This window comes from Mus caroli, chromosome 9 (genome assembly GCF_900094665.2).
Source record: "Mus caroli chromosome 9, CAROLI_EIJ_v1.1, whole genome shotgun sequence".
In the NCBI taxonomy this organism is placed as follows: domain Eukaryota; kingdom Metazoa; phylum Chordata; class Mammalia; order Rodentia; family Muridae; genus Mus; species Mus caroli.
The window spans coordinates 10,973,553-10,999,870 of NC_034578.1; the positions used below are offsets into that span (position 1 = coordinate 10,973,553).

At 40.6% G+C, this 26,318-nt stretch overlaps 2 protein-coding genes and 1 non-coding gene across 8 annotated transcripts in view; 1 reads left to right on the forward strand and 2 right to left on the reverse strand.

Moving 5' to 3' along the window:
* Window positions 1-143, reverse strand: LOC115032032. The gene has a single exon (XR_003837679.1). It is a non-coding gene; the product is annotated as a small nucleolar RNA SNORA48 (small nucleolar RNA).
* A 12,346-nt stretch (window positions 144-12,489) lies between these two features.
* Ankrd49 (ankyrin repeat domain 49) lies at window positions 12,490-17,593 on the reverse strand. 2 transcript variants are annotated; one of them, XM_021171756.2, is made up of 3 exons: window positions 17,257-17,593; window positions 15,322-15,668; window positions 12,490-14,318 (listed from the first exon to the last, which is right to left on the reverse strand). In XM_021171756.2, the coding sequence occupies exons 2-3, from the start codon at window positions 15,577-15,579 to the stop codon at window positions 13,857-13,859; spliced, it is 720 nt and encodes a 239-aa protein (XP_021027415.1). In that variant the 5' UTR covers window positions 15,580-15,668; window positions 17,257-17,593; the 3' UTR covers window positions 12,490-13,856. The 2 variants fall into 2 exon arrangements, with proteins under 2 accessions (XP_021027415.1, XP_021027414.1); XM_021171755.2 differs by having other exon boundaries at window positions 17,198-17,310.
* Window positions 17,382-26,318, forward strand: part of Mre11 (MRE11 homolog, double strand break repair nuclease) — a 50,486-nt gene continuing 41,549 nt past the window's right edge. Inside the window, exons 1-4 of one of the 5 annotated variants that reach the window (XM_021171752.2) lie at window positions 17,382-17,439; window positions 18,166-18,277; window positions 19,621-19,753; window positions 23,335-23,495. In XM_021171752.2, the coding sequence (XP_021027411.1) occupies window positions 18,258-18,277; window positions 19,621-19,753; window positions 23,335-23,495 (314 nt within the window). In that variant the 5' untranslated portion in view covers window positions 17,382-17,439; window positions 18,166-18,257. Of the gene's footprint in view, window positions 17,540-17,708; window positions 17,749-18,165; window positions 18,278-19,620; window positions 19,754-23,334; window positions 23,496-26,318 lie in introns of those variants that run through there. The other 4 variants (XM_021171753.2, XM_021171751.2, XM_029481671.1 and 1 more) reach the window with 4 other exon arrangements.

Below are 26,318 nucleotides of genomic sequence, written 5' to 3' on the forward strand. Positions count from 1 at the left end.
GTATGCGTCCTAGGCATAAAATAGCTTTGTCTACCAAGCCAGGAGTCAACTGAGGATGAACAAAGGACTGCCATCTGTTCTGCCCTTGACTGACATAAGAACATCACCACCAACAAGGGCTGCCTTTGCCCATTGCCAGGGAGTTAACATTCTAAGCATAATTCTTCACATTTAGGACAGGTTTCAAGAACTCTTACCCATTTGTTTAGGTTTTGAATAACGAGTAACAGGGTGCTCTGTGCTATATTGCTTCAGAGAAGTGGATTCTGTACTCACTCCAGCATCTCCTCTCAATTCCTACAACCCTAAGTTATTTTCAAAACCAACCAATCCTTCTTGTAAGTAGCCATCATTTCAAATATATTGAATGTTTCCAGTTGGATTAAATTAAGGGGCAATTGGCTTTATTTCCTTGCCTGTCAGTTAATGGAGAAGCTGCTCCTTATAAGGGCTTGCTTGGGATTTTAAAACTCTAATGACTTGTAACATGCTATTTATGATAACTTGCAATATCTCAAAGGATCCCCAAGAAAATGTACTTCCTAGAATTTAGGCAAGAGGTCATTATGTGTTCCTATGTGCTATAAAAAAATAAGAGGATAAAATTAGTTATTCCTGGATATCTACCTTCAAAAATCATCTTCACTGAAACTGAGTGTAGTGGTCCAGACCTGTAATTCCAGAACTCTGTAGGCTGAAGCAGGAGACCATGAAGTCAAGCCAACCTGGGCTATCAGGTGAGTCTGTTCTGCAAAACCACTAAAAGAAATCAATGTAGTTGCAATATACTTTCTGTGCAAAGAACAATATTCTGCTCAAAGGACTGTGGCAGCAAAAGATTTTTTGAGAGCCACGCCTGGCTAAATACCACCCATAGTCAACAGGTAGAAAGTTCCAACCAACCAGGAGATGACTTGTCTAGCCATTCTGCAATCCGGCCATTGTCCATGTCACTAAACAAATCTGGGATCTGTCTATCTGTCTATAAATGAGTTTTCTCCCCAGAGGAACAATCATTTCAAGAAAAAAAAGTCAAGTAGTTATCAGTATCTGGATGTGTTTCAGATTTGCCCCACTGCCCCACTCCTCTACTTCACATCTAGTCTTGAAACAAGGTAGTGTAAGTTACCAGCTATTTTTCATTGCAGAGACTTTTGCCTATTTGTATTTTTATGCTCCAAAGTGAGATTTGCTTCTTATTGTGTAATTGTACTGTAGTGGCTATTCCTGGTTGTCAACTTGATTATATTTGGAATGAACTACAATCCAGAATTGGAAGGCTCACCAGTGACCCTAATCTGGAGGCTGGGAGATAGAAGTTTCTGACCTGGATCTTGGTATGGAGATCTTGAGGCATAGTGGCTATGGATTCCAGAAGATTAAGACAGGGAGATCTCCGAGTTCAAGGTCATCTGGGATTAAAGGTGTGGTGGCACACACCTTTAATCTGGGATACACCTTCTGCTGGAGTCCATATAAGGACATTGGAAGAAGGGAGTCTCACTCTCTCCTTCCCCTGCTTGCCGTGTGGGACTGAGTAACTGCTAGATCCTTGGACTTCCCTTCACAGCTACTACTGAACCATTGTTGGGAATTGGACTGCAGACTGTAAGTCATCCATAAATTCCTTTACTATAAGAGACTATCTATAAGTTCTGTGACTCTAGAGAACCCTGACTAATACATGTACTTATATGAGGTTGTTGAAACAAGTAAGCTCATTGGTGTGGAGTAGAAATGTGTTTTCCAGGGTTGGACACAGAAGGAAATGAGGAGGAGGTGTTCATTGGCCATAGTGTCTCAGTTATGGAAGTGTCTAAGTTCTACATGTCTGCTGGGCGTCACTGTGTCTGTGGGTTCACTGGTCTCTGTACTTACCATTTTAAGAGGGAAGATTTACAATAAATGTTCTTCCCATGATGACAACAAAAGGGAAAATTTTTATGTAGGAGAAAATAGCATGGAATTTTATATGGGAGGAGAGATCAAAATAACACAATTGTGGCCTACCTAAAATCACACATGGCTATGTGGAATACTGCCATACATATTTGAGTGTAAATCACCACATTTAAGATGGTGTGTCTTTTGAAGTGCTGGACTGAGAGACATAGCTCAGGCATTAAGAATGCATACTGCTCTTGCAGAGGACCAGCACCCACATCAGTCAGCAGGTCACAACTGCCCTTAACTCCAGGGGATCTGATGCATTCTTCTGGCTTCTTCTGGCCTCTTTGGGCACTTAAACTCTCATGCACATAACTTCACACATGCATACAATTAAAAAATAAAAACAAATATTAAAATATATACACTAAACATGTAAAAACAATCAGTTTCTCCCAACATTTCTGTCCTTAATCTACCATAAGATAATATGAAAGAAAACAGGTTTTGTCTTGTGTATTGGCAGACTAATAAGCAATACAGTTATTGTTGGCTAATATACTCCCCCCCTTTTTTTGTCTGTGTGAAATCCATTGCAACTTTACTCAGTAATGCAATACAATTTACGTTTCTATTGGTGCAAATGACTGAAAATTAGAACGTGCCTGTGATCTCCTGTGAATCATAGAAATTAGAATTTTCTAAAACTAAAATCATTTGACCTAAGGGATGAACTTGCTAAAGGCCAAACTTAGGAGTGGGGAATGGTTTCTTCCAAACAATTCCTAGTAGAAAATGGTTTCTTCCAAATGATTCCTAGGATTGAGCAGGTCCTCTTTTCTAACCCTGTGTTCTAGCTCAGTATTCGAATGTTTAAATAAATCTATCAATTAAATATAAGAAATCTAAAGTAGAATTGATGATTAGTAATTTTTAAGTATATGATGGGTGTCCTGATTTCATTTCTGTTGCCATGACAAAATGTCCTCAAAAAGAATGGTCTCATTTTTTTCTTATTTTAATTTATGTGTGTGTGCATGTGACCTCATTCATATGGATGAGTTTGGATATCTTCCCCAGTCATGCTTTACCTTATATTTTGAGGCAGAGCCTCTTACTTAGCCTGAAAATAGCTTTTTCTACTAGACTGAGTGCAGTGAGCTCCACGCATCCTGCTGTCTCTGCATTACTAATTGGGATTGCTGTTGTATGTCCCCATGTCACCTTCCCTGGTAATGCAGGTGCTGGGGATCCAAACTCAGCTCCTTTTGTTTGCACAGGATGCACTTTGCCCTCTGAACCATTTCCCCAGACCCTCTTTTCCTCTATTATTAAAACTTTCCTGTGTTAGGGTGGCTGTGTGTGAAAATGGAGAGCATGGCATGTTGAAAGGTCCCTTAACTTCCTGAGCTCAATCTAATTCTCTAGCATTCCAGGCTCAGCTACAGTGTATCTCATAGAGATGAAAGGCTGAGCACAACTAAGGAGGTAGCAGCTTGCTTTCTGACTGGGTGAGCCATTTCTTTCATAAGCCAATTTTGGAGCATACAAGTCTTGCTACAGTGAGACCCACTGGAGGATATCATTAAACCCACAGTAAGAATTACTAAATGAACCTGAGTTTTGAATGGATAAAATGATAAACCAGAGATGAATGAATGCTTTTGTGGATTTTTTTTTAAAGATTTATTTATTTATTATTATATGTAAGTACACTGTAGCTGTCTTTAGACACACCAGAAGAGGGAGTCAGATCTCATTACGGATGGTTGTGAGCCACCATGTGGTTGCTGGGATTTGAACTCGGGACCTTTGGAAGAGCAGTCGGAGCTCTTAACCACTGAGCCATCTCTCCAGCCCATTGTGGATTTTTTTTTTCTCATTTGCTCAGTATTAACAAGAATCCATCCTGAAGACAGGAAAAAAATGTAACTAATTTTGGGGGCTTCATAAAGATGCACCCGGAATGAACCAAAACGCACTCAAGACCTGAACTTTCCCCAGAGATTCATTTCTCTCAGAATCTCAGTTCTCTGCAGTCCTTGTAATTATTTCCTTACTTTTAAATTTTGCTTATAGTTAATTTTTTTTACTCTTGAATTTCTCTGTTGAAGAAACCTTTGATATATGGTTGGAGTCTCTCAGACTGATGGAGACATTTTTTTCCCCTTAAGTCCAGTTGCTTGCATCATTTGAGAGAAGTTCTATGCTGCTAATTTAACTGGAAACCTTGTGAGGAAAAAAAAAAAAAAACTACAAAACGAGAGGGAAAAGCTGTAGTCAGTCTTCAAGGATGCAAATGCCTAGGGTGAACGACATGTCATCTTGAAGTGCATGTGATGAATAAGAACTTCATATTACATTGCACATATGTGTGCCATTTTAACAGAAGAGATACCACACTTTTATAGGGAAAGACCTGCACTTAGATGTCTGAAATAATAGCATTCAGGACTTGACTTGGTTTAGTGCTCCATTTAAATAGCCTGCAAAGGCTCAAGGGCAGTGCTTCTCAACCTTCCTAATGCTGCAACCCTTTAATACAGTTCCTCATGTTGTGGTGACCCCAACCATAAAATTATTTTGTTGCTACTTCATAACTGTAACTTTCCTACTGTTATGGACTGCAATACAATTATCTGATAGGCAGGATATCTGATGTGACTCCCCTATGGGGGTCACAGCCCACAGTTTAAGAACGACTGCCCTAGGGAGTATGTTAGGCACCTAGACCTGCCTGTTCCATGCAATAGCCAGTACTCAAGTGTGTGGCTGATGGGAACTTGTAATGTGGCTAGTGTAAATCAGGATGTGTTACAAAATCTTAAAAATTAATGTCACTCACTTTGTTGTGGCTCTTAGGAAAAAAAAACTCTTAAAACTGCTTAATGTGGTTTCTGCTGTTTCTATGTTAATAGAATTGACTTAGATGCTCTACTTAGGTTCTCAGAAGTAAAATTTTGAGGGTTTTAAGGAAAAATTTCAGGAGTTAAAACCATCAGTTGTCTACCCTGAATCCTTTCTGTGTTTAGGACAACACAGATCTCAAGTTAATGTAGAGAAAATGCTGTCTTACACATGCATCAGGAATCTTACAGAGTTATGCTATCCCCTAAGGAGAGAAAGGCAGCATGGAGGAGTGGAGGGCTCATAGGATCATAGTGCAGTTGTCCCTAGGGCCACTTCAGGCAGGTGAGGGGACTTGTAATCTACCTGTTAGTCTGTCTATAAACCAGCTAGCCCTGTGTGTGTGTGTGTGTGTGTGTGTGTGTGTGTGTGTGTGTGTGTGTAAATGAGTCAATCTGAGACTTGATTTTGGTAAGAGGCCTAAACCGCAGACAGCCTCTGAGCTTTTTTACCTTCTTCTTTCTTTCAGCAGCGGGATGCCATCAAATAGAACTAATGCTCTCAGGTCTCTAGAAAAGACTCCACAAATCACATCACTGTGATAGGTTGTAGGCCAGAAAGTTCTCTGGAGGAATGTCAGGCTTTATAAAGGCAATGCCAACTAGTGGGCCTATAAATTCTTTCCATTAAAAAAATAACACATTACTTCTTCATCAAGCATATAAATCATATAAATCAAGATAATGATTTTTAATTACTGAAGATGTTAAAAATTATTCTTTGTAATAATTCCTCAGGATTGAAGAAAACTTTGCTCATAAACTGAACTACTTGGCCTGAGTAAGCTGGAAAGTACAGGTATGTAACACAAGTCAAAGTGAGGGCCTTAAGTGGACATGCATCACATAAAAGTTAAAAGAAAAATTAAGGACGCAAACAGGGCAGAGTAGACATCTGGGAAATGGACTCCTATGCTTATTGTTCTCTGAAGAGTAGTCAGGTCAGCTCCCTGTTAGGAATGAGGAACGAGGACAGGTAGGATCAGGTCTTCATCCTTGGCTAGATAGCCAGTTTGGGTTACTGAGAACCCTATACTTTGTTATCTCCTTCCAGCCTAGCTAGGCTAGCCTCAGACCATCCTGCCACCGAGGCAGAGCCACCTGCTGTGCTGCTTCTCATCTCTCTCCTTTGATTACCTGCCTGAGGCCGAACCAGCCTGAGGCTGAACCGGTTCTCCGAGATTTTCTGGAGTTAGCATCGAACTGTGATCTTCATGAGTTCCTACTAAAAGGCTGATCTGACTACTTCAAAGGAACTTTGTGTAACTGGGAATGGCCCTCCCCTCTTCTTTATAAAGCGTGTTCCCCAACATTAAAGTTGAACCTTGATCAGACTATTTGTCTTGGTTCCATTCTTTCTCTCGTCACCTAGATTTCCTCTTTTCTTCCAGATTCCAAGATGCCTTCCAGGCTCGAACCCGGACATGTGAGCCGCTGGTGGGCCTCAACAATTTGGCAAACCAACGCAGGACCTGGGAAAGGCAGAGGACATTTGGAAGAAGCACTGCTGGTTTGGAGCTCCATGGAAGAAGAAAATAATTAAAGAAAATTCATACCGAAACACGAGAAGCAACAGGCATAAGGTTGCCAGGTGTGGTATAGTCTAAGCTGGAACAGTGCTAAACCCGCACACTGGATTCACTTAGGTTCAGCAGTGAGATAATCAGGATCTAGGAACGTAACAGGCAGTTAGCCGCAGCTTCCAAAAGCTTTTTTAGGCGTGAGAAAAGAAAGGGTTTAATAAAAGGAATTTAATAATCAGGTGGATGGCCGCATCAAGTGTGAGAAGAATGTCCCAAAAGCAGAGAGAATGTTGTAGGCCCTGCTTTGTTCTCTCTGGGCCTTACAGCAGAAGTTCTCTGCCCTCTTCGTGGTTTTGTCTAAAGTCTTGTCTAATGTCTGGTGCACCAGTCTGTTCACATGTTCAATTCATGTATGTTCATGTCCAGTCTGAATGAATGAATGTTCTGTGTTTTCATGTTGGAAGATAAAAGATGACTAAAACCTTCTCTGCTGGTATAGCAAAGCCAAGAGTGGCCACAGGCTTTAGCCAGGAATCAGGCACACAGCACGAGGACCCCTGCTAGAAAAACTGTTCTTTAAAAGAAAAAAGGGAGTCTGCAGCCTCATGGTTTTGGGGTGGAAAAAGCTGATAGATGGTTTTTTCCTAAGAAAATTCTCTGCATTCGTGATTATTGCGTTTAGCTAATGACAAAGTACTTTTTATTTTATAATTATAGCTAGAACAATTAATATTCTCTGATTGGACTAAGTGTAGCTGCTTCATTTGGGTTGTTTTTTTTTTTAAACTGGTATTGTGCTCTGCATGTCTTCACAATCAGCTCATAAGTTATTGGTTATAATTAAATAATTGTTACATTGGTAACAGAAGGTTAGCCTTAAATTGGCAACTCAGGAGTCTTTTCATAAGCAGGCCAAAAAACTGGGCCTCCTAAGATACTTTTAGCTGAGATAATATTTAATGTGATTCTTATCCTAGAAAGTAAATTTAAAGCAATGTCTCTTTAATGAAGCATTAAAGCTTGCACTGTCGTGTATTCATAGGTATAAATTGGCAGTCAAACTTCGTAATACGATAGTAATGCTTCTAATATTAATTCTATAAATAATAAATTGTTTTGAAATTGGGTTTTGCTTTCCCAAAGTTATAGTTACAATCTAATGTTGCAAAAGAAACTTAGTAATTCTAAGATCTGTCCTCATGGCAGGAGGAACTAAGCTTGGAGCAGCCTCAGCCTCAGCGAGGTTTGTGTGACTTTCTTTTGTCTTGCAAACGGTGCCTAAAAAGGCTCTCCTTGCACCTTTACAGATCTAGCCAGATGCTGTTTTAATAAAGTTCAAATTCATAGTTTATAAAGGGTCAATCAGACTCGAATTTATAAAGGCATTACAATCTGGCTTGCCTACTTTTTATATAGTTATTATAGATCCAAAAGTTTGTTTTTTTCTCCTTTGCATCTTAATGATTGTAAAGGTTTTGCTTCTAGTGAGTTTGTAATAACTGGAAAATTTTGCCTGGTATGGCTTAATATTGATCTACATTATGTGAGAAATTTTTATCATTTCTGTTTCTATACAAGAAGCCAAGAGTTTGAATCTTTCAGTGTATATTGTTTCCTAAGTGGAAAATATTTTATTAGCTAATGCCTCTCAAGGGAAGTTTACTTAAAACCTTAGCTAACCCTAGGCAGAGCCACTTTATCCTTACTGTAAACATTTATCTGGTTCCTGTTAATCCTTTTGAAGTCATTCCTTTGTTTTGCATCAAGTAACTTCTAAGTACTTTGCCTGCTTCTCCCCACCCCCAAATTAAGTTGCTTAACAAGGTGGAAAGAGGCTTTTTCCTCCCTTCAGTGGCTCAGCCTAAGGTCTTTTGTCGTCCCCCCCCCCCCGCCCCCCAAGATCTTCCATGTAGGAAGCTGAGGCTGGTGAGCCCGACATTCGGGAGCCACTGTGGGGGGGGGCTTTTTGGGGGGAGGCGCCCCCAGAGAAGCGGCCACATTCCTCCAGGGCACGCCAGGGCCCTTGGGCACGCAGCTTTACTTGTATGTGGTGACGCGAGAAGGCGCCAAAAAGCAGGTGGTTTTGTAGTGAACTGCCAGTGCCAAGACCTCAGAGCTACCATTTGACGTCAAGGCAGCGGGCACGTCAGGGGCTCACTGCCTTCTCCGTTTCGGAGATACAAGGCTCAGCAGTGGGTTAAATTCCAGAGTCCTTTTCAGAGTGACTCCGCATGCCAGGGTGGCAGGCGGCCAGGGCTGAGGAGGACTTAGGGCAAATGGGCCCCCCTCCTGAGACCCCAGAGCCGCGACAAGGCAAGTGGGCAGGGCCGAGGTAGCACTCACCTCAAAGCAGTTTCAAAAACCTATTAAAACTACTGTGGTGCTAATAAAGAATTGTAAGATATATTCATGTATTTTGGTAAACCTATAACAAAAATTGTGTCTTAGGAACCTGACAGAATGTCTGTTCCTTGTTCCAATCAGTATTTAATTTGGTTATTACAGAATATTAATAATTGATCTACTGTATACCATCATTTTAAATAAGATTGACAATTAATATCCCAAAGATAAGTTAAAAATTGTTTTTATGCATGCTTTTGTAGCTTCTATAAATTCATACATGCATGCATTCCAATTATTGTGTTTAAAAACAACCCCTCTATGGGAAATAAGTAGATGTGAACTAGATCACGCACTTATTCTTTTGAGTTTCCCCGTTTCAGCACAGATAATTAAGTTGTGTGCTGTGAATGGTGTTTTAAAATGCTGAAAAGTCAAACCTTAATTTGTATATTAACAGTCAATATTATATCTCAGAACTCACAATTGCTTAAGGTTGTTCATCCTTCAAATGCTATTAATTCTCAAATTTGCAATTGCTTATGCATATACAACTCATAAGAAAAAATGCTGTCCTTTTAAGAAGGCTGTTTTTAGACATTTAATAAATTGTTCTGGATTGCCTGGACATCTTAAAGCAATGCCATGCTGGATTTATATCTCAGGCAGTCTATAGGTCCTACATATAAGATAGGTTGGATATATAATCTCGTTCTTTATATATTCAGAACAATTATGGTTTAAGATATTTTAGTATTCTTGAAAATTGTGCATCTAAAATTCTTTCCTCTTAGTGTCCCCAGTTACTACTTGTTTCCACATAAGGGTGTGAATTCTTGAGGACTTATACTTAATAAATTGCTGCAAATAAATGCTCTTATTTCTAAGTTAATAAATAAATAAATTATGCACATGTGACTATTAATAACCTTTCAAGCTTTCTAGTAACAACCGCTCCTTAAGAGAAACAATTGAAAGTGCAGTTAGACACTGCCCATGTTACATGAATACTGACTATAACAGTTAAGTATTTGATATGTTTTGTCAACAAATTATTCTCAAGGACAAGGTATTGTGGAACTTTATAACTTTAACTTCTTAAAAGACAAAGAAGGGGGAAAATATATCCCCGTGCATATTATTTAGTGCATTCCTGTGCACACTATTTAAATCATACTTTTATTTTAGAATTTTGAAATTTGGATGTCAAAGAATTTAATAAATGCTTTATAGTATCTTAAAAGGATCTACTTATTGGCATATGGCTTGATCCTGAACAGCTACTTTATTAGGGAAGGGAAAAACATAGGTTCTCTCCACGGAACGCTGCAGAAGCATGATGGCTAATTTGTGTGAAAAGCTGGTAGGTGAGTTGGCTCAGTGTCCTGACTGAAGTGACAAGGAAGCTAAATTTGGTACATGTTTTCGACCCATCCTTGCTTGCCATTTTTTCCAGTTTGGACTAGTTTGGCCTTGCTTCAAACTTTTTAACTTTATGGCAAAAAGAACATCAGAGACTGTATATTCTGACTTAGAAAGATTAGTCATAGAATAGAGTCATAATGATTTTTCTCTTTTCTTCAACGTGACCAGTTATTCTAACTCAATCTTAGACTGGTCTAATAATAATTCCAATATTAGAGATTCCTATTGTAGATAGTTAAAATTCTTAATTACCTAGCAAAGTTAATTTATTTTTATTTTTTTTGTTTTTCGAGACAGGGTTTCTCTGTATAGCCCTGGCTGTCCTGGAACTCACTTTGTAGACCAGGCTGGCCTCGAACTCAGAAATCCGCCTGCCTCTGCCTCCCAAGTGCTGGGATTAAAGGCGTGCACCACCACTGCCCGGCGCAAAGTTAATTTAGAGCTCACCCTCCACTTTCAGAGAATCTCTGGCCTTTCTTCTAATTCTCAAAGCCAGCTCCCCCACACAGGGAGCTCAAAGCCTGAGCTTGGTCGTTGCTAATTTGCAATTGGAGTACCTGGACTTCCCCCAAAGAAGCTTTTATACTGTTGCCTTTCACTGTCCCACCTTTGTTTTTCAAGCAGGCCAGCAACGCCCTTCAGCCTGACGCAGATGTAAAACCTGGCCTCCAACAATGCAGCTGGCAGTTATTATTATTGTCCATCAAGAAGAATTCTAGTACATATTGTGGCTTTGGTCTGATTTGGGAATATGGTGTTCGATGAAGGCCTGACAGTCAGTGACGGATAACCAGATCACGGAATCATACCAATCTAAGACAGGGGTACATGCCAAAAGGCAGTGGTTGTTGATAAAACACCACAGAGCCATGTTTGTGTAAATTATTACACATCCTAGCTGCATGTAGCCTCCTATGACAGAATTGGATGGTTCAGGAGGATCTGAGATCCTAAGACAGGTGAGGCCGCCAGCCACCATAATTCCCAGGCAAGACTTTAGAGCATAAATAAATTTTATGCCTCAGTCCAGTTTTGTTTTATATTATTTAAAGGGGGGAAATGTTACCTCCTTCCAGCCTAGCTAGGCTGGCCTCAGACCATCCTGCCACCGAGGCAGAGCCACCTGCTGTGCTGCTTCTCATCCCTCTCCTTTGATGTGCCACTACCTGCCTGAAGCCAAACCAGCCTGAATCTGAACCGGTTCTCCGAGATTTTCCGGAGTTAGCATCGAACTGTGATCTTCATGAGTTCCTACTAAAAGGCTGATCTGACTACTTCAAAGGAACTTTGTGTGACTGGGAATGGCCCTCCCCTCTTCTTTATAAAGCGTGTTCCCCAACATTAAAGTTGAACCTTGATCAGACTATTTGTCTTGGTTCCATTCTTTCTCTCATTGCCTAGATCCCTCTTTTCTTTCAGATTCCAAGATGCTTTCCAGGCTCGAACCTGGACATATGAACCGCTGGCCGGCCTCAACAATACGTAAAAGCCAAAATCAGACATTTTAAGTCCAGAGGCTTAATTGGTCCGATACTCACACAGAAAGACTGTTAAGGCTGGTAACAAAGGCAGGGACATAGTCCATTTCCAAATAGGAACAGAGCCAAAGGCTCCTTGACTCTCAGGTAACTAACTATGCAGCCTTAACAGTCTCCTGAGATGTGTCCAGACTCTGTCACTTCTATCAACTATTCCCATCATTTGTATTACTTTCTTGGACAGACTTAAAAGACAGCTGTCTTCCATTACCTGCCAAAGCCCTTGTACTAGAGATACTTAGGAAGACAGGCACGTTCAAGCCCCAGATCTGTTCAGTTATTGTAATTTCTGAAATTGCCATGTAATCCAATTCATTAGCTTTCAAGAGACAATCCAATATTGTTCTGATAAAAATCATATATGTGACATATACACACATTTAACAAAGTCTGATATATGTGGGTGTGTCTTGCCTGCATGTTTGCCATCACAAGGTACACGCAATGCCTATGGAAACCAGAACAGGCCTTGAATCCTCTGGAACTGTAGTTACAGATGGTTGGGAGTTTCCCTTTGGGTGCTGGAAATTGAGTATGAGTCCTCTAGAAGAGCAGTCATTGCTGCTTATCTCTTTAGCTCCATATTCATTTGATTAAACAACTATTATCTAATCTAAAGTAGATGAGTTACATGGGCTGGCCCAAAACCAAAATGACACTTAAGTCATTTAAAAATGATAAGTAGACATTTAAAAATATTGACAAGAACAACTGTTTTTGTGTGTTACTTTTTTCCTTGCTGTGAACAAACACTTTAAACAGTTTTAGGAAAAACGTATCTTATGGCTTAAGAGACATCATGGTGGGGAAGGAACAGCATGTGAGGTAGCTGGTTCACTACCTAGTGAGGAAACAGACAAACACTGGTTCTTGGCTTATTTTCTCTTTATTTAATCTAGGACTTGAGTCCAGGTGATGGTGCCAACCACATCTGGATATGCATCCTTTCTTCAGTTAAACTTTCTGAGAAACTCCCTTCCAGACATATTAGAGGTGTATTTACTAGGTAATTCAAAGTTGACAATGAGCCCTCAGTGTTCTTTTCCTAGATTTCAAGTTCTCATGTTCAGAAGACCCCTCAGGAATACACAGGGGTTGAGAGTCCATCAAAAACTATGTTGCAGGCACCAAGAAGATAAAAGTTAATGTAATTTGAACAAATGTGCCATAGATCTGGTGAAGTTATATGCAAGTTGCCTTCTGCCCTGTCAAAACTTGTATTCTTTTTGTATTTACACTCTGTGTTACTATCCATACTATGAGGTTTTTTTTTTTTTTTTTTTTTTTTTTTTTTTCATTTGTTTGTTTGTTTGCTTGTTTTTGTTTTTTCTGTTTTAAGAAAGCCTGAGCCACTTGATGTTCTGGTCCCATATGACAATCATTCCTCACTGTTAGAATTCCTTGTCCTTTTTCCTTTGTCATGGCTTGTAGAAAATGAGGGCCGTGGGGATAGTGCTGGACATTTCCTGGAACTTATGAGTAACACCTAATCCAGCAGGAGAGAAAGGTGAACACTTCAGAGGGCAGTTTTAATCTTTTGGACCAAGATACAGTTTTGTGCATGTCTAAATGGAGACACTGTCTGGCCATAACAGTAAGGGTCACATGGGTTGACCAGGGTGAGGTAGGACTGTCCACAGGGTTATGAATGTGGTGGGGGAGGCAGTGTAAAACATTCAAGGATTAAACATCTCCCAACTGCTTTTCTCAGAATGGCCTACATCTTCAAAAACAAAACATCTAAACATTCCACTACTTTTTTTAAACTTACAAAGATGTTAAGACACGAATTTTTTAGTGTTTCTTGTTTAGAATGAAAGAAACTGGAGATGCAGAGAAGACAGCTAAACTGCACCAGTATGTTAAAGATGAAAATTTGGAGTTAGCTTATAAAAATACAAGTCAATGTGCTAAACTGAACAAAGACCCAGGGTATGGGATATTTAAAAATACTTTTCTCTTGGATCAGCACCAAAAAATATCCTTAGTTTCTGTATTACCCGTGTCCAGTAAAATTACTTCTGATAAAAACCACACTGCAGAAATCACCACAGATGCACCCAAATACCTCTCAAATACATGTGACATCAAGGTCAGGCAGCTCACTTGGAAGAAAGCTGTGATGCGCACAACAGAATTTCTGTAGTGAGACATCTTTTCTCTGTACATGGGAATATTTTACATCTCACGCATGGGAGGCACTGGTACTTTGAAACTTAAAATTACTAGAGTCATTAAGACGGAGGTGAAGAGTTTGTGCAGCCTTCCACAATTTCAAAGAGGTAGTGATAGATGCTTGTCCTCCTGGCGATGTCAGAAGCAGTTTCTTGTGAGTTGTTCTTCAGCTCTGGTTTGATGTAACGATTCATCAGGAGGAGTTCCAGAGTGTCTCTGCTGTCTCTGTTCCCAGCAGCAAGGTGCAAAGGGGTCAAAAGGCCTTTCGTTTGGGCGTTGATGTCTGCATCATGCTGAAGTAAGAAAGAGGCCACCCTGGTATTATTCCACTTACAAGCACTATGCAGTGGTGTCCAGCCATCCACAGTCACTGCATGAACATCTGCCCCCTGAGCCACCAGCTCACGAACAACATCTAAATGCCCACTGTAGGCTGCTCGGTGAAGAGGGGTATACTCATCTTCATCCCTAGTGTTCACTTCAGCGGCCTTCTCAGAGAGTAGTCTCTGCACGGTAGCAAGCTATTGGAAAAAAAAGAGAACTTTAAAAGTCCAACTTGAAAAAGACAATGAACAAAGATAATTACACCATCCAATGGCTTTAGACTTTAAGATTCCCTTTTAGGGGAGGAGGGTAACTGATTAATAATGAGCAAGTTACAGCTCATTACACTCAGGAGCAACTCGGGAATCTGATTCTCTGATTATCACCCTAAGCTATCACATTGTCCTACTCTAATAAGTGCCTACTGTCCCATACCTGGGCCCTAGATGAACAAAGGGCTTATCTATAGTTCATATTTCACCTCTAAAGCAAGCCTAATTTTCCTGTATCAGATTGTATCAATAGACATGGTATATCAACCAGAAAGTAAAAAATGAAAGTACTTTTAACAGTAGAATAAAGTGATGTTGAAGCCAGTTAGAGACTAAGGAGCACATCTTCTCCTCATGTTGCTGTGCATCATGTCTGGGCTGGTCTATGGACCAGACAGAGTACACTGTGCTCTGGGATTGAAAAGCTATCATACACTGCAAAACACTTTTGGTTTTGACTTACTAATATGGATATGGGAGAACTTAGTAAAATTAAGTACAAATGGTCAAGTGGGAAGAACTGAGCCTGATAGTGTTTTGGATGACATTTGCCTCCTCGCAAGACTGTGAGGAGTAAACAAGTGCAGTAAGACACTTGATGGAGTTGCAGCTAAGTTAGTCTCCATCTTACTTGTTCTCAGTAATGCTGACGTGTAGAAGGATCCTAGTAATTTAATTAGAGGACTGTTTATAATTACCCCCAAACATCTAGAGCCAGCTTATAACGTAATGTGCACTTTCATATACACTACTTCATGTGGCACTCCTATAAATGAGACAAATATTAAGCTAGCATTTTTAAAGACAAGAAATTAAAGGTTCAAAAATGTTGGAATGTGCCAAGAGGTAAAGATAAGAGGTTTAGGAGCAGGTCTTTGGGCTCCAAACCAAATGCTTTTCCAACTATGTAATGGTTTCTTTTTTTTACCCGATTTTTTTCAGCAGCCCAAAGAAGCAATTTGCTTGGATCTTTTTCCATCTTTTTTTCTTGCAATTGGTACCACTCTTCGTTTTTTTCCTCTTGCTCCTCATCTTCATCAGAATTGCCTACCCAGAGACTCTGAGTACCCGTGGGAATCAGGTGTCCATGCGTTTTCAACAATTCAAGCTGGTTAAACTGTTCAGAAAAGTCCACAGAGTTTTCCAGGTCTGGGTTTTCATCATCCTTTACTTTTTCTTTTTCCATTTTTACTACTCTTTTAAATAAAAAGCATTTCAAGTACTAGGGCGCAATCTTTAAAGAGATGAATTATGTCTGCATTGTTTCTTCCCAACCTGAAAACACAAACACAATAGTTGTAAGCACAGCAGTAACTAGATATTATTAACAGAATGGATACAACCTTACAAACAAGCCAGATAAATTCTATGTCATAAGGCTTTGGTGTTTTCTCATATCCATTAAATTTACTAAATATAAGACTTCAGAGATTTCTGCTATTTATGATCATTTATACTCTTTACCTTTTAGAAATGCTTTCTTCTACTAAGTAAATGGCTACAACTATCTTAATTTTAATCTATTAATTTAGGTATGTTAAAACTGATGGAGTCCTGGCAGTGAGTACACAGGAGGACCATAGTTCACCCAGTCCTAAAAGATTAGTCTTCTGATAAACTGCCATATTAATTTACAAACTGACATCAACTTCAAGAGTTACCTAGCACATAAGCCTTAAAGAAAATGAGAAGTTACTTTGAAAACCATCAATCCTTTAACCATATTTGTTGAACTTGGCAGTTTTTTGTTGCTATTGTTAGTGTTACCACTTTCATTCTGTTGACCCAATTAGAATCTAATGTTTATTATTTCAGGTGCTATGTCTTATATTGTTTTGCTATTAACCTTTTAAGGATAGGCCATCTTTAACACAGATTATTATGCCATTTGTATGTAACCTGCATTAAGAACTATTTGTGTCATTAAACTTAAGACCTATCATTTAATCTTGCTCTGAATGGCCTGTAAGAGGAACTTAGTTATACACTCCTCATAGATTTGTTCTACTTAATTTCAAGTTTAATATTCCATTGTCCAATTAAGCTTCATCACTAGTGTCAAGAGTATCAGAATCATGACCAATAACTTCTTAGGACCTATAAACTCCATTAAGGGATTTGTTAAGGTTTTGGCTGGATTGTCTTTTCCTTTCTTTCTTTCTTTCTTTTTTTTTTTTTAAAGAACCATCAGAACTATTTTCTTAACATTTTTAATATTTCCTTTCACTTCAAACTCATTTTTTTAAAAAGCTACTATACATCAATTCATTAAGCGTTTAACAGATGTCACTAACCAAAATATGGCACAGATCGCAGCCCTCCTTCCCACACCTGAAAACTCCATATTAATTCTGAACTTATTTGTCTTGGTATGTTTAATTCAAAAATCAAACCCAAATGTATCTCGACTCTGGGTATAAAGCTGGATGCATACTATTATGGAGGAATAGGATGCGTTTCCTAATTTAAAGGGAACACTCCATTTTGAGAGATAGGAACTGTTCCAGTTCTCATCTCATTGGGTGGAGCCCCACGCCCCATTTCAGAGGCCTGCGCTCGGGTACTGACAGATCACAGCCGCTGCGGTACACGGGCCCTTCTGAGGTCCTGAGGGGGTTGGATCTGAGGGGGTCTGCTCTAACTCAAGGCTCCAAATCATTTCTACTGCACTTTCTTCAAGGTTCTCTGAACACACAAAGCCGAGGCTTCCGGGGCGATCGTCAGGGGAAGCAGGGAAGAAAGGTCTTTGGTCTAGCAGGGGAGGCCTTCCGAATCGCAAAGCGAAGACTCTGCCACGGTGCTACCTGCGAGGTGGCCGGCCGCCCACAGCCGCCCGCCCCACCGCTCCGGACACGCGCCTCACCTTTCACAGAGAGAACCTCACCGAGAACTTCCTTTCCGGGTTCGCCCCTTCGCTGCTCAGGATTGGCTCCTGTGAGGTGACGGAGCCATTCTGTAGCCAATGAGAATCTAGACATTCTGTGATGTCACGTCATCAATGGATCTCGCGAGAAGTATGGATGCCGCTCTCCCGCGCCTAATTCAGGTTTCTGGGAGCGGGTTTCTTGTCGTTTTGGAGAGTCCCGCCCCCCTTTCCTGAGGTAGAGATGGCTTGTGGCCTCCCTGGTCGACTCTGACAAGTCCATGTTGAGTAACTTAGGCTTTGCTACGGTCTTGTAGCGTGCGGGTCCGGGGCGGACGGAAGCCCCGAGTGCGTGGGGCCGTTGGGGAAGACCGGCCGGGTGGGCATGGAGGGATGCGGGCTCTGCGTTCCGCCTCGGAGTCCGGCGGGTGGGAGGTCTCCTGTAGTGGCAGCGCAGCCTTCGCAGTGACCACTCTGAGCTGGGGATGCGAGGTGTTCCACTTAGACCATGTGTTGGTTATTTATTCTGTCTTTAAATGTGGGCCGCCCCATAAAAACCACGTTAGTGTTAAGAGTATGGGGTGGCCTCTGATTCACAAAGTCCTGCGCGGAGCAGCTTAAATTAAGCACGTAGAAAGTTAGGTTTGATTCTTGCTGTCCAGGGGTTTACTACACACCAATCACATGAGGAAAATAGAGAAATGGTAGTGATAGTGCAATTAGGACTTCACTTTAGGATGTGGCTTTCTGTTCTTAGGTCATGAAACAATTATAGTAAGTGTTGAAGACGTACATAGGACTTTCTCAAAATCGCTAGTGCTTGTTCAAGAAGTTTACCCTGCAACTGAGCTCATGTTAGTGAAATATGTGCAACCTTTATAATGTGTGCATTTTGGTATTTATTTTTAGAGTTTGGAATCGAGTGGTTTTTCTGACATACCTGAACACAGAACCCCGGGTACTTGGAGAGGAACCTGGTACAGAGGAACTCTACTATAAAAATGAGCCCCACAGATCCACTGTAAGCCTGACATATTAACTGTGATGACCTTATGAGAAAAGTGATATTTTAATAAAAACAGCAACAGAATTTAATAATGGATAGAGTATCCCCCAAAACATGTCTGTCATGCATAATTAAAAGCACATACTTATGCTTATTAGCAAAAAAAAAATAAAAAATAAAAAATAAGGTGGAGCAATATAGGAATGTGTTGCAGTAATTACATGGCCATGCAGGGAGGCTCATGCTCTCTGGCTTTGTCTTAGTCTTGAGTCTGTAAATAGCCCTTTAGAGTAAGTTACCCTAGTTGAAGTGAATTTGAACAAAATGGAAAGAAATAAAAGGACTATAGAAGTCAGGTGGGAGAAGAAAATCCTTGAACATGAATGGAGTCTTCCACTCTGGTTTCAAGTTCTTGGTCAAAACTAGCTGTATAATATTAGGAAGATCAGCAGTTCTCTGGGCTTGCCTGGTTTTATGTTCATTTGCGTAACTAGACTAATAATATTCCTTTCCAGTTAATTTTGAGGTCTGAATGAGAGTGGGAGCTGAGAAGTTTGTGGGTTACCCAGGGCTTCATGCATACAATTGTGGATGTTTCTGATCTGTGGAGTTATATACAAAAGTGAACTAACTACACGAATGAAAATAGCCTAACTTTTAATGCCTTAGTCTTGTGTCTGCAACTGGTTGTGTGATGAACGAGTTACTATCTCTGTGTCTGGCCTTATTTTTTAGAGATAGTGACCATGCTTGTCTCTTTCTCTGCGGGGACTGAGATATAAAGAACTAAACTTAATGCTAAGTATAAGTGGGTGTTAATAATTTTTAAGCTGCTGATTTACCTGAAAGTACCTTGGTTTGGATTTAAAGAATTCTGTTCCGTTATTTGGCCACATTTATTGTTGAAAACTATGTAAACAGCAGAGTCAGGCAGATGTCATCAGAGTTTGGAATGTAAGCAACTAGTATATTAGTATAAAATCTATTCTTACACTCAGAGGAAGACTATTAAATAACTTTCCTGGAAAAGTGTACAGTCAGATACTTAACAAGAGAGCAAAGAAAGCCTTTTGGATTTTTGTGGAGCTATCTAGGGAACAGACCTGACTGCATAAAGCTGGTTATAAGAAGTTTATAAATTTCAGAGTAGACAGAACACTTCCAGTGTCACTCACATTGGCTCTGTGTTGAACTTGTAGTTAGAAAGCTGTGATGCTAACAATCTGTTGAGTACTACAGACTTTCATGCTGAGGCTATAAACAGGATTTTGCGTTACAATTTTGTTATTGCTTATCTTCTGCTTGTTTGAATATCTTTTTAATGGATTGCATTGAATTGTGTTCTCTTCTTTATACAGTGACGATGAAGACACATTTAAAATCCTGGTTGCCACTGATATTCATCTTGGATTTATGGAGAAAGATGCAGTTAGAGGAAATGATACATTTGTGACATTTGATGAAATTTTAAGACTTGCCCTGGAAAATGAAGTGAGTTTGGGGTATATTTGTGCATGCTCTAATGTACTTCCTTGGTAACAGGCTCTTGTCCATTAAGTTAGAGTTAATTATATAACGCATGCATTCGACATTTCTTGGCTAAATACCAATATACTAAAAGCCCGGTTAAAATTTTGAGTTCTTTGTGTTCACAATTGGAGCAGAAACTGTTGTGACAAGTCACCTTCAAAATTAGAAACACAGGGTGTTTAATGATGTACAAACCTGTTACAACTTCTACCTGAAATAAAAAGATGGCAGTTAGTTTTCAAAGAACATGTATCCAGAATGTGAGACAGCAGTTCCCAAGCAGTCAAGTACAAGATCATTTGTGGTAAGACCCACACAATTTCCTGGGACTTTAGAGGTAGAGGAGATTGGTGTTTATATGAGACCAGTCCAGGAGGTGACATTTAACACGTGTGTTGAAAGAGAAACAGCCTTTACTGATAGGTGGCACAGAGAATGTATGGTCAGTGTCAAGCAGAATTGAAGGTACGGGGATAAGACAACACTCGAGGATGGTAGGGACTGGTTTGGCTTGCCTGTGGGCCATGTGTGTGCTCAAGAGGGCTGAGAATGTAGCACTGTTGGTAGACTGCTTGTGTGCCAGGTACAAGGCCCTGGGATTGATCCATAGCAGTACATGACACTTGAGTGCAGTGGTACACCTGTAATGCCAACACCAAGGAGGTGGAAGCTGGGTGTTTAAGGTCATCCTCAATTGCCATACTGACTTCCAGGCTAGCTTGAACTACATGGATAAGATCCCATATTTAAAAAAAAAAAAAAAAAAAAAAAAAGCCAGAGGGCTAGCACTGAAAGGGTTTGGGAAGTTTTAGTGTGTAGAGCTGCAGTCATTAGACTCAGTCTGTGCTCAGTGCAGAAGAAAGTCTAGCAGCCTGGTACTGTAGCAGGAGTTGGAGACTATTTTAATGCTTTTAAAACCTGCAGTACTGGGTATGGAAAAGAATAAATATGAGAGGTGTTACAAGTAGAAAGTGTACATGTGTTAATTTTTAGGATTTGAACGAAAGTCAGATGTGTTGAACCTGGGTACCTGATGGTGGCATTGGTTTAAAACAACTAACTGAAGGAGAATCTGTCTGGGAAGGTGTTGAACTCTGACTTAACCAGAATAGAGTTGGAGATTGCACTGGGGACTGTCCCAGCAGGTGGGTGAGTGTCTGCAGAGCCCAGGAGAGAGCAGGAGAATAGACATAGGTGCCCTGCCTTCTCAGCAGTTTCCCTTCAGTTTATGTGCGAGACCCCTAGTGCCCTCTGTATCTCTAGCCCTCACTGTCTTGCTCAGGCTCGTACCAGTACCCATATAGCTTCTGCTTCACTTGTCCTGCAGTGCAGTGGCTCCCTGTTGGCCTTTCTGCTTCATGCTTTGCCTTCTGTGTGTATTCAGTGTCACAGCCGAAGCCACTGTTGACACTGTGAACAGCCGTGCAGTTTACCTTTTTGAAGAGATATTTCCCCCTTTACCTATAAGCACTCTGTGACATTACACTGCGTTTCTTCAGATCCTGTCATCATGCTCAAACTCTTCTCAGCAGCCTTCCTTCGAATCTAGATTCAAATGCATATACAAGGCTACTCCTTGACCTTGATCCTGCCTGGGCTCTGGATCCCTTACAATATTACCTGTTTCCTTCCAGGGCCCAGGATCATTTGCTGCCCTGCCTGGTCCCTGTGGGTTCTTCTCTGGACCTTGCAGGTCAACCTTTCGGATTTACCACCTGACTTTGGGCAGGGTGACTTCTCCTTTCAGTTATTTTTTAAGGGGTGGGATCTGGGGGTATTGAGGTGATCCCATATCTCATGTTGTCTTCAAACTTATATGTGACTAAAGACAACCTTGAAATTCGCATCCTCTGCCTCTTAAATACTGGGCTATAAGCATCTGTCACCGTGCACAGCCATAGTTTACCTTTTTGAAGAGATTTTTTTTCCCTCATACCTCTAAGCGCTTAGTGACATTACACTGCTTTTCTTCTCCCGACCTCATGTTAAATTGGTATATTAATTTGTTTATCTAGTGATTATCTGTGTTTCCCTGTGGACAGGAAAATCTGTTGTTTAGACATGTATTCTTGTGTGATGCCTAAGAAAACTTAGCTCTGTACCAGGCACCCACTAATAGCTGATGATCTTTGCCCTAAAACTTCCACTGGCTCCCAGTAGCCTGCATTCTCCCCAGAGTGATGTTACTGCTATGAGATAAGAATGAAGGAGTGGGTGCTGGCTGCTGGTGGCACAAACCTTACATTCCAGCTAACTGCGTACTCTGCCTGCCTACTGTAAAGCACTTACCTCTGTGGGGAGGGGACGAAGCACTGTTCTCTATGTGTCACGGGAGTGAGAGACAGCGACAAGGAGTAAAGCAGTTTTCCCACACAGCCTCAGATTCCACTGAAGCAAGATGGTTGTAATGGCCACCTTTAAATATCCTCCTTCTAGCCCTCTAAGGCTTGACATGTTCTCAGTTTCATTCTAAGGTTGTTATCCTTCTGGAAGCAATAAGAAATTAATTTCATTTTAATCTAAATGAAGCTCAAGTCTTTGGTCTTTCTCAGTGGATTCAAACTGTGACTTGCACCTTGAAAAGGATATAGGAAGCTGTAGGAAGCTTAGAAATTGATTGAGTATGCTGGTTTTATATTCTGTCAAGCTCGATTCTTTCCCTTAGGGGAGTAAAACTTAAAGCCAAAGGAGGCCTGTTTTCTTTCCACAGAACCCTGAGTGTGATCTTTTGTAACTCTTTGGGTTTGGGAACACCTCCCTCTGAGCCTGGCTGTTATTATTTTTGTCTATTTCTACCCTTTGTTTCCTAATTCCCTTCTCTGCACACCTTACACTGGATTGGATCTTCCAAGTGCATATTATATTTACCCTTTAGCATTTTTATTTACTATACTGTTTTTGAAATCTAAAATTTAATTTTTAAGTTCTCTTGTATGTAGACTCTTGCCATCCAGCTAGTCTTACTTTATTACTTTGTTCCTTGATTCTTTCCCTGCCTGAGACAGGGTTTTTCTATATAGCCATGGCTGTTCTGGATCTCACTCTATAGACTAGGCTAGCCTTGTCTACAGTCTGCCTGTGTACATTGCATATTGGTATGTGAGTTCATGTGTACATGTGAGGCCAGAGGTTTATGTTGGATATCTTCTTCAGTTTCTTTCTGCCCTACTTTTCAGAGAGAGTCTCTCGTTGAACCTGGAAAGTTTCTTTACTAAAGTTCCCTTGACTAGTACAGCAGTCGAGATCTATGTTTCAGTGTCTTCTGATAATTAAAAACTGATCATCTTTGCTCTTTTTCCTCTGTCTCCATTCCCTTGTGCTGTGATTGAGCCCAGGGCCTACCAGAGGGGTCATACATTTCAGGTCATTGCCCTCTTTAAAGTTGAACAGTGTCCTCACTTCACTGTGTTGCTAAGGCTGGTCTTAAAGTAGAAGGCTTAAGTGATCACATGAGGCTGGGCAACCCTTTTTCTATCATGTCTATATTTTAAACAATTTTTGCCTTAAACTTACTAATTTTAATACTGTTTTCTGTTGATTAGGTGGATTTTATTTTGTTAGGTGGTGATCTTTTCCATGAAAACAAGCCCTCGAGGAAAACCCTGCACAGCTGCTTGGAACTGCTTAGGAAGTACTGTATGGGTGACCGCCCTGTGCAGTTTGAGATTATCAGTGATCAGTCAGTCAACTTTGGTTTTAGTAAGTAAGTACATTTACATTTGAGAGATGGTTTTTTTGGGTGTGATGTCTGTGTTGCTGCTGGCAAAATTCCCTTACAAAGCAACTTTAAAAGAAAAGGGTTTATTTAGCTTATAATTCCACATTACAGTCCATCATTTTAGGAAAGCCAACATAGGAACTTTAGGCAGCTAGTTTTATTCACAATCAAGAGCAGAGAGATTGAAAACATACATGTTTACTGTTCAGCTAGCTTTCTTTCTTTCTTTCTTTCTTTTTTCTTTTTTTTTTTTTTTGGTTTTTTTCAAGACAGGGTTTCTCTGTGTAGCCCTGGCTGTTCTGGAACTCACTCTGTAGACCAGACTGGCCTTGAACTCAGAAATCTGCCTGTCTCTGTCTCCTGAGTGCTGGGATTAAAGGCATGTGCCACCACTGCCTGGCTCAGCTAGTTTTTTGTAGTCTCATACAGTCCAGAACTAAAACTTAGGGAATGGTGCTGCTCACAGTAGGCTGTGGCTTCCCCTATCAGTTGCTGTAAACAAGACCATTTCCCACAACATGCTTAGGCCCGTAGGCACTCCTTCACTAAGACTCTTTCCAGGTGCTTAGATTATGTCATGTGATAAAACCAACATGTCATCTACTAGTTCTTTTGCCTTCATTCTGGGCAGTTTTGCAGTAGTGCATTTCTTTGAATTTTCTGTATATCATTTCATTAATTTGTATTTCTGAACTAATGCTGGGATTAGGTTTATTTCTAGATCTCTCATTCTTTTTTGTATCTTCTGGTTTGTTGTTGTTGTTTTTTCTATTTTAAACTTGGCATCTTTATCTTTTTTGACATGAATTGTGCAAGTTACCTGTATATTCTAGTTACTGAGCCATTGTGTAAGCAGGTATGTTTTCTCTAATCAGCTGCCTTTAGCTGTATTTATAGGTTTGTGGTTGTTGCCAGATGTAGTTTTGATGAGTCAAATACAGGATTCTTTCTGTCGAGGATATGTAAGATTTTTTTTTAAAGTAAATCTTCAGTGTTGGGGATGGATCTAGGGCCTTGTGTATCTTAAGCATCTACTTTCCCACTGCCTTTGTTTTTCTTTTTAAACATGTAAGGACACCGTGTTGCTTTTGAGTGAAATGTGTTCTTAGTCTTATGTGCTGTCATTATGTTTCTGTTTCTTGTCTTTGATGACTCTGGTACCTTGGTATTAGGCTAAGATGGCTTTAGGTTTCTCCAGTGCAAAGCTGGTTTTCTGTCCATTGTTCTTGGTTAGAGGTGAGTCCCTAAGTCCAGCCTACACTCAATGGGAGAGGATTAAAGTCCACCTCTGGTTGGGGTGGAGGTGAAAGCCTTTAACCCCAGCACTCAGGAGGCAGAGGCAGTCAGATCTGTGTGAGTTCAAGTTCAGCCTAGTTTATAGAGAGGGTTCCAGGATAGCTAGGGCTGTTAACACAGAGAAACCCTGTCTCAAACAAACAAACAAAAAAACCAAAAAACGAAACAAAACAAAAAAAATCCATGCACCCCTGCTGGAGGGAGGAAGATCAAAGTTTCCATGGCTGTCTGTTAAACTTCCTGTCACTGTGCACCTCCCTAACCCCGTCTAGATTCATAGCATCTTTCTCTTATTATTCCTGTTGGCCTTGAACTCAGTCTGTCTTTCCTCAGTGCCTTGGCCGGCTATGATTATACGCGTGCACTCCCATGCCTGCCTATCTTCTCTGTGAAGTAGCTTTCTTTAGGCATGTGAGTGATATGGTCTTGATCTTTTCAGTGCTGTTGAATCTGTTGTCAGTTTAACTGCTGGGAAGCCTGGTGCTTAGGAACATTGGCTACACGGGATTGCCTGGATGTGGTTATGCATGTCTGACATCTCATCCTCTTAGAGGCCAGTGTGGGCACGCACCAAGTCCAAGGTCTGTCTGGCTTAAGCTGGGGAGAGCCTGTCTCCCCAACTTCCAAAAGAGCATGGATTCTGGATGGTGTCAGTTCAAATCCTGGCTCTGTCATTTATAATAGTCACATGACTAAGTCGTTCACTTACTCATTGTCTCTCAGTTCCATTGTTTTTAAAGGGACAGACTTGTGCAGGTACATGATAATGGAGATTTGAGTTAGCAGGAAAACTACTAAGATATTTTGACCTGAAGAAATCGTGTAGGTGACTGAGGCACTCCTTATGCTCTTCAGCCTTTAGCTGTAGGTTGGGCTCTGCCTATCTGCTTGGGTTTCAGCATACACTTGGCTTTTCATTTGCTCATATAGTGGTGCTGGGGTTGATCCAAGCCCTCGAATGCCAGGCTCACTGACTGCTGAGCTGTGTCCCCAGGCTTTCATCCTTCATTTTAATCCAAGGATTGTTTCTCAGCAGTTTCAGGAGTTCGTTTTGTTCTTGTTTTTGTTTTCTTTTGTTTTTGAGACAGGTTCTCCCTATGTACTTTTGGCTGACCTGGATCTCACTGTGTAGACCAGGCTGGACCTGAACTCTATACCTGACTTAATGTCAGGAAGTTCTTTAATACCTTTTTAAAAGAATAGCTTTCCCTTGCTTTTTCTGAATGTTTTTAACTTTTAATATTTTTGTAAATTTAAATTATTTTATTTATTTTCATTCTAGTCATTGTCCCCCTTTAGTGCCCCCTCCCACAGTTCTTCATCCTTCTCCCCGTTGCCTCCAAGAAGGTGTTTTCGCTCCCACTAGGCCTCCCCCTTACCCGGGGCCCCAAGGCTTTCAAGGATTAAGTGCATCATCTCCCACTGAGGCCAGACCAAGTAGATCTCTGCTATATTTGTGCCAGTGGCCTCTGACTGGCCCATATATGCTCCTGGTTGGTGGCTTACTCTCTG

Coding starts and splice junctions, on each gene's coding strand:
- Ankrd49 (XM_021171756.2), bottom strand. CDS start 15,579: ATGGAAAAAGAAAAAGTAAAGGATGATGAAAACCCAGACCTGGAAAAC. Junction 14,319..15,321: donor GGGCTGCTGAAAAAAATCGG/GTAAAAAAAAGA, acceptor TTTTTCCAATAG/CTTGCTACCGTGCAGAGACT.